General features: G+C 41.0%; 1 protein-coding gene across 1 annotated transcript in view; it reads left to right on the top strand.

Annotated features, from left to right (window-relative positions):
- The first annotated feature begins 3,820 nt into the window (after nucleotides 1-3,820).
- Nucleotides 3,821-8,409, top strand: part of AQP4 (aquaporin 4) — a 7,128-nt gene continuing 2,539 nt past the window's right edge. The window contains exons 1-4 of the mRNA XM_012725973.1: nucleotides 3,821-3,888; nucleotides 4,629-5,043; nucleotides 5,906-6,070; nucleotides 6,351-6,431. Of these exons, the coding sequence (XP_012581427.1) occupies nucleotides 3,869-3,888; nucleotides 4,629-5,043; nucleotides 5,906-6,070; nucleotides 6,351-6,431 (681 nt within the window). The 5' untranslated portion in view covers nucleotides 3,821-3,868. The remainder of the gene's footprint in view (nucleotides 3,889-4,628; nucleotides 5,044-5,905; nucleotides 6,071-6,350; nucleotides 6,432-8,409) is intronic.

Raw genomic sequence — 8,409 nt, 5'->3', positions numbered from 1 at the left:
TAAAGTCCAAGTTTCTAAAGAAATGTTGCACCTTTATTGGAAGCTCATTTTAAAGTCCAAATGGTAAAATAACTTTAAAAATCAACATGAAATGTTTTATGGAGTTCTTTTTTGATTCCCACTCATTATCCCTTTCTCTGTCATCAGAATTTACTCTTTCAGAGACCAGAGCTCTAAAAGATTGAAACACTGATGGACAAACATTAACATACAAACACTTAAGGATGTAAATATGATCTTTGCTATCTGAGAATGCTTGAAACAGTAATGAAGTACTCTGAAATTCACACTCAACATTTTAACTTCTCGTTCTCATGAGATTTTCATCAATTCTCTGGTCTCAAATAATCAAACAAAATAAACACACACACAATTGCAACTGAGATGTGAAAGGGTAACAGTTTTTCTTCTTGCTTCTCTGTATCTTTCTTGCCACACTTCAATCTGATAATAAATCCAATTTGAAGTGAGATGGCAGGTGACAAGCAGGGCGAAAGGGAAGGAGCCCATAGGTAAATGTCAGTTACTATCAGAGCTCTAGACATCGACTTCATAGATGCTTATTATATTATTAAAAGTTAATAATTAACATAGAAGGAACCTTGTATATGTACTACTTTTATGACACTCTGTGTGTCATATTTTACAGAGTGTCATAAAATAAGGATTATGATAATTTCAAGTCTATGTGCCTGAGATCCAGATAAAGAAAAATAGTGAAGTGGTGATACACGCAGCTAATTCTCAGGCTTTCTGAAGCTCACAATGATGTGGTCCTTCCTGCGCCTAGGTTTCTGGACATGAAACCCACCTACAGTTACCAATAATTTATCCCCATAAAACCACTACATTTTTTAATTTTGTTTTTACCCAAAAATTATTATTAATATAACAGTCAGCTGAGCACCCTTTTTCTGTATTTCTACGGTTTCTGTTTTTCCTTATTTCCTTGTATTCAAATCAGTGCTGCCGGTGCTACTGATGGACTTGCTATTATCTGGGTGCTTGAAATGCTGCATCTTAGATCAAAACCTCAACAAGAACTCTCACTGAATACTTCACTACCCCAAAACCAATGCCCTGCAGCCTAGATCCCAATTCCCTTCCACTGCTGGATAAGACAAATATCTACATTTTGCTCATTGCTGAATTGCAGTTACAACACAGAACAAAACCAAGCTCTATTGCCAGCAACTTTTTGGCAGGAAAAACTCAAAGACTTGGGAAGTCTTCATTTTCCAGGATTACCAGTTAATGGAACATAATGTAAGCAAACATTTTACATTCCTGAAATGCCCTGTGTCTATAGTGATCAGGTAAAGGAAAGTTATTTCAAGTTCAAGTAGAACTTAGCGATTGCCACATGGTGCAAAATCTTTCCACCCCTACACTCCAAAAACCCAATCAGACAAGTGGCAGTAATTTGACTCCCTGGGCACTGGGAGCTGCTGGGCCAGCAATGCTACCGCACTCTGCCCAGGGAAGGCATGAGTGACAGATCCGCGGCAAGGCGGTGGGGGTAAGTCCTTTTTTGCCTTCAGCTCAGAGCCAGAAGATGAAACTCTGGTTCTTTTATTGCAGATCTTTGTGCCTTCTCAGGGAGAATCTTCGAAGAAGGAAACTGTAAGGCAGGTGGGTGGTTCTTTTTGATCAGAAGAGCAGCATAGAGAAGGTAGAAGAAAAGGGATGATATGAGCTAAATCCTCTGGCCATGCACGCATTCATTTTTTCCCCCCAGAAAATGAAGCTATGGTGGTCAATCTATCTGTAGGATTTTTCATCAGAAAAATTACTCACCCAGAGGTTCAACTGTCCAGAAGTGGATCACGCTGGGTGTTCAGCTAGAAAGTAACGTGTCCGGTTCAGTGCAACCCCGTCACATCAACAAACCCCCTTTGTGCTAGGGCGAGAGAAGCCAAACAAATGGTGTCGCTATGTTTCCAGGGCGTGTAGACACAGAAAGAAGAGTGCTGATAGTGACGGGGCTATGGAGACACAGGGGTGAGCGCTGGTAAGGACAGAGGTATGTCCACCTTGCCAGCAAACTTGGGGTTCACAGCTGAGGCTGGCACTCTGCTCGGGAGGGAAACCAGATATTGCAGGCTTTCCAAAATGCTTCAGGAGTGTACTTATCTGTTGGGGAGGGTTGTTTTAATTTCTTTGGCTGATGAAAACTTGAAGTTAAAAGAGCAACTGAGTTCCTTAAATTAGGTCTCTGGAGAAGCAGACAGCTGCATGGGAGAGTGGGTAAGGAGGGAGCTGGGGGGGCTGCAAAAATTGAGGGGAGTCAGGCAGCCCGGTGGGGGGCCCTTTCTCTGGGCCCTCCTCTCCTGGGTGCTGCTGCAAAGGAGCCCGGCTCTGACTCTTCCTGCCCACCTGTGTCCTTAGCTTCCGGCTTTGTCCTCTCCCTTTTCCCCATAAATCTGGCCGTAGGAGGCTGCTCCACGCTAGCACCTTGGCCCTTTGCATCCCAGTTCCAGCCAAGGGCTGCTGCCGGGCGCGGAGGTCCCCTGCGAACTACCTTTTCAATTTGTGAGTTGTTTGAGTTTTGCCCCTTTGGGATATCTCTAACATCTCTCCAGGGCCTGCCTTGCCTCCTTCCGAGTACAGATTTTGTCTTTTTATTTTCTGTTCCTGTGGGAGTGTGATGTCATTATCCTCCTAGCTGTTTTATTTTTTTTTTTCTTTTTGCATAATTGCATGATTTGTGCAGAGGAGTCCGCTTGGGCGGCAGGTGCTAGAGCTGGCTGTCCCCCACATGAGCTGGGCAGAAAATGGCTTTCTCTTTCCAACTCTGCAGCAAAGCTCCTATCAAGCCAGAGGTTGAGTTGAAATCCTAAAGGTCAAGCCAGCGTCCTCCCAACCCTTTGAGACAGAATTCCCCTACTGCCCATCCAGAACCCAGGCTCCTGGGAGCAGTGAGCTGGAGAGGGGACCATGGGATGCCCCCCACTTTCAGCAATATGTCCAGGAAAAACTGCAATAGGCTAATCTGTTGAAGTGCTGTTTTTTTTTTTTTTTTTTTTTGCATAACCCTTTTCATATCCCACTGTGCTTAGTGTTTCTGCCAGCTGCCTTCACACACCTTCACGCTGGTGACTATCCCCGCAAAGGATAAGGAAAAGTGGCTTGAAAAATGGAGTAACTGGGGTAACTGTGCCTCGAAGGGAATCCTAGCCATTTCTTGCCAGATGAGCATTTGACATCAATATCCTCAATTCCCATCTGGACTCAGGTCCAGAGACCCAGAGACAGCGCTAGGAAAACAGGTGGGAGGAAGAAGGTGACTTTCATCTCAGTGGCTCCTGCACTGCTGCTCACCACACACACGCACACACACACACATGCACACACACATTCTCATGAGAAGAGGCGCTCAGACATTTAAGGAAAAGCAGGACAGCGGGACATCAAGATGCCATTAGGGAAAAGCACTATCCACGCAGCCTTCTGTTTCAAGGACCACAGCCTCCCCAGCCACGCCCCGCTTCTATACTGCCCTAATGTCACCCACTGTCACCTGTGCCTTGGGTAGTGTGCACGGAGTGCTGCTGTCATACACCAATGTCCAGGACTTCTCTGGGGAAGTTTATTCGAAGGGTAAAGTTGGAGTTGATTGAGAGACAGGCACAAGGTGGGATTGTCCCCTAATACCACAAGGCACCACAGAAGCCAGAATACAACTTTCCCAGGTGAGAAGGGCAGAAATTATATGGTGAGGAGTACAGGGAGGTTCAGTAGAGGGAGCAAGGGTCCCAGACTGATGGGCTGCTTCTGTTTTCTTCCTGGCTGTTGCCCTGGAGCCTGGCACAGGTCTGGCACTGACCCACCCTCCCCCTGGAGCCTGAGGTTGACATGGACCAGGACCATGTGGCTGGACCTGGGCAGGTACAGCCTCCCTTAACTGGCTATCTCCAGCACTCCCCCTGCTGGCAGGGGAGAGGGAAACATGTCCCACCCAACTCAGGTCCAATGTGTTGGTTGCATGGGCTCTCCAAACCAAGGAATTTGTCTTCTCCAAAGATAGACTTCCACATTCCTCACTTCCTAGCAGCCCTTCCCCTAAATCCAGTGTTTACACTGGGAGCAAAGAGTAGGGAAGTCCCACTCAACAAATCCAGTTTCAATTCATTTGGAGTAATAAGCTACGCAGCTGAGAAATAATTCTCTTTTTTATTAAGTTCAAAATATAAATGTCATTTAAAAGGACAGTGAAACTTTAAAACTTTGTCTGAGGGAATTAGTTGCGAGAGAAATATATTTCATTCTTAATGCTTTAAGGAAATTAAGATATTTTCCTTTCTCAAGAGAATGCAGATGGTTTTCTATTGAAGCTGGTTGACCTTTGAATAGTAAATCAAGGGGCTAGAATATTAAATATTTATATAAATATAAATGTGAGTATATTTGTGCTTTAATTTTATATTAAATCAAGAATAAAATGGCCTGACAAGTAAGGAGACAATTAATTAATTAAGGAGATTTTCCAGAAGTATTCTTGTTTGGCATGCAAGTAATTTTGCGAATCTCTCCCCACTGAAGGGCAAAGCTACAGGCCTGGCCATTTTCACATACATTCATAAACCCTGTGAGGTCGCTTCTGACAGCTGGTTTGTTTTCCTTTTCAGTAAGTGTGGGCCCCTGTGTAAAAGAGAGAAGATCATGGTAGCCTTCAAAGGGGTCTGGACTCAAGCTTTCTGGAAAGCAGTCACTGCGGAATTTCTGGCTATGCTGATCTTTGTGCTCCTCAGCCTGGGATCCACCATCAACTGGGGCGGGATGGAAAACCCCTTACCAGTGGACATGGTTCTCATCTCCCTCTGCTTTGGACTCAGCATTGCGACGATGGTGCAGTGCTTCGGCCACATCAGTGGGGGCCACATCAACCCCGCCGTGACCGTGGCCATGGTGTGCACCAGGAAGATCAGCATCGCCAAGTCTATCTTCTACATCGCTGCCCAGTGCCTGGGCGCCATCATAGGAGCGGGGATTCTCTACCTCGTCACCCCTCCCAGTGTGGTGGGGGGCTTGGGCGTCACCACGGTAGCGTCTTCAACTCTTACTTTCAAACAAAAATTCTAGGATCCTTGCTGACTGTAATATATGTCATTCCTGGGGTCTGAGAGAGCTTCCTGAAATCATTAGTTTATTCACGAGGTGTTTCCAGTGATTCTTTTGCAGGGGTGGAAACTAATTCCAGACACATTGACTGTATCCATATAAAAATCACTGTTGAGTGACTTGAATATTAGCAAATCTGAGCAACACAAAATTTGGGAGGGTTTTTCCATCTCATATCAGTGACTAACTACACTGACTATATATTTAGTTTGTTGGTTCACTAGCAGAAGCATTAATTTTGTTTCTTATCATGTTCATGAGATTTAAAATGATCTACATCAAGGGCTACACTTTAAACAATAAATTGGCATTCAACACTAGTTTTGTCCTTAGCTGATTAGGAATATCATTTGTTAGCTCAGCACCAAGGTTGATTAAAAAAACCACACGTGGTTTAAATTTTAATTGAAATTTAGATTAATTAATATAAACCTAATTAATGGATTTAACCATTGCCTTATAAAATCATTGCCTTATAAAAAGGCTCTCAAGAAACTCTTTTATAAGTTAAGTGCGGTGTGGCATATTTTGCTTCGTTTGAAGAAAAGGACATTTGACATAAACTCCTGCTTGGTCATTGTAAGAGTAGTTCATTATCGGTGACAGTCCAAATGAATGAAAATGAATTCCTCATGTTCGGGCGATGGCGGTGGTGTCTCAATTGAGGGTGAAACAGAATTAAATATCAGTTTTTACAGAGAGGAAATATGTCTTTCACACTGACACGTTAATCTATAAAATATATTCGTGTTTTAATTCAGATAGTGTATTTCTCGCTTTCTAGGTTCATGGAAATCTTACTGCTGGTCACGGTCTCCTGGTGGAGTTGATAATCACATTTCAGTTGGTGTTTACTATTTTCGCCAGCTGTGATTCCAAACGGACTGATGTCAGTGGCTCAATAGCTTTAGCAATTGGATTTTCTGTAGCAATTGGACATTTATTTGCAGTAAGTTTCCAAGTTCATTTAAATAATTGATCAATTTCATCTCTCCCTACAGCTGGTCTGAAGATGTGTTTTATAACTATAATTCTTTCATATGCACAACTGTCCATTTTAGGTGATTATTTTGCTAACTAGGTGATAAGAATGTTGACTTGGTGACTAACAACTTAACATGTTCCTTAGTTAGTTACCATTGCAAAAGGTAAATTTGCAAAGCACTGCAAATTGACACTAGTTAGCCCAGTTTCAGCAATGCCTCAAGTTATTTTCTTTTCCCCTACAGATCAACTACACTGGTGCCAGTATGAACCCCGCCCGATCCTTTGGACCTGCAGTTATCATGGGAAACTGGGAAAACCACTGGGTAAACCTCATATTCGTATGTCCCGTTGTCATAGAGCTGAGGATAATCATCCAAGGAGCTCTTTCTTCCCTCATCTTGCTCGCTAGTTTCGCTTGATACCTCCCAATCTTGACCCCTCTCTCGCTTTGTTCTATCCTTCATAGACAAGGGAGAGACTAGCACAGATCCAGTGAAAAACTCCTCATCTTATATCTGCTCTGGGCCTTCAGCGATGGATGCTCTTTTTCTTTGATTAAGCCTTGCTCTGGGCACTGTACCTGACAGACTGCTGCAGAATATATGGTACATGGAGGTTGCCTATGTGGAACAAGTGAAAAAATCAGGATGATGCAGTAAATATGGGGTTTAAATATTTGAAAATAAAGCCTTCCTCACAATCATAGAACATATACTTATGTTTCAAAAAAGAAAGAAAGAGAAGCTTAAAAGTCCTGTCCATAGCAAAAATATTTATCTTCTTTGTTTACAAAAGCATGAACCCAATTAATAGTATGTGAGTTGGAAGCATTTGAACTGCAGATGGTGAGGAATAAATGGTGCAAATGCTTACGCTACTATCACCCTAACCATAGCCAGGAAAATAAATGACTTTCAGAAAAGGCACATTTTTCAATCTCATGCCTAACCTACTTATTAATGTGGTGGCAATGCTTCCAGAGAGCAGTGGTATCCATTTTTAAATATCACAATCAATTTCATTTCAATTGTTTCTTAGAACAAAGAAATGTAAATCCCTTAAATGAATAAAGTGGCAGTTTTGAAAGCCATTCACATGCTAAGTTATAATAAACTAATAAAAATATGAGCTATGGACAGGTAAGCCAGCTTCCATGGGGCTAACTTATTATTTATATGTTGTGAATGCTATTTAATGACTTTTATTTTTAATTTAAGAATATGACAGAATATGTCACTTGGGTTATAACCTCATGCTACAGTGGTTATTGACCCAGTCATATCCACTCAACCATGGGGAACATAGTAAATGAAAAGAAATTTCATGACTACAATGTGCATTCACGTTTAAGAAAAATGTGCCCAGCCTTTCAAAGCAATCTACACCGTTTTACAGTAGCATGAAAATCATTGTTCAAAAGCAAGATTTAGACCCCTGCCCATACAAAAACTTAGTCAGCAACACAATCCATGAGACGGGTTGTTTTGCCACTGATATTTTAATCTATATTTCAAAACTTTTGTCACATTAAGAGGCATGGGAATTTTGAGTGGGCTATATATAGAGCTTCTGATAAAAGTACAAATTTTAGTAGGACTGAATTAATTCAAACTACTTTTGTAATTAAATTTAGAAAAAAGATAACTTTTGATATAATTTATGAGACTTGAAAATATGAATGAAATGTTTTCATTAATATCTTGTTCGTTGTACTAAAGTAGTTAAAATTCAAACAGTACATTTTTAGTTACTTGATTAAATCGGATGTTTCCCCTGTGACTATTTTTTAACAAACTTAATCTTACTGAAAATGAATGTCCACATTGTAACTGTGGCATGTGAAATTTAGAACTAATTGAAAATATAATTATAGATGAATTGAACATCCAAATATTAATGAATTTTTGGTGTAGTATAAATACATTTTAATTTTCTTCTTTATACTTTCGTGCATTTTCATTCTTTTTAGCAATAAAAATTCTTTACCTTTACATGTCTTAAAAATTACCTTAGAGCACATTATAACATTTTGGAGTTAACATTGAGATTTGTTTATTTTTAAGATTTGTTTCCATTTAAGAGTTAAAGGTATCTTGCATAGGCATTTTGGGGGAAAATGTAGCTATTTTAGCAATCTTTCTTTACCTTTGTGTAGTAAAACATATCAAAGGAAATCTTACTAAAGAACAAGAACAAAGACATTTAGAGGCAGACTCTTGTTTGAAAAGGGCGGCAGGGAGAAGGTACCGGCTCACGCGGTTTCTTTCACCAAGATAAGAAGCTTGATTCTTTTTTTTTTTT

Source organism: Condylura cristata, unplaced genomic scaffold, assembly GCF_000260355.1.
Source record: "Condylura cristata isolate star-nosed mole 26May11 unplaced genomic scaffold, ConCri1.0 scaffold00016, whole genome shotgun sequence".
Classification (NCBI taxonomy): domain Eukaryota; kingdom Metazoa; phylum Chordata; class Mammalia; order Eulipotyphla; family Talpidae; genus Condylura; species Condylura cristata.
This window is presented reverse-complemented; position numbering and strand designations above follow the sequence as displayed.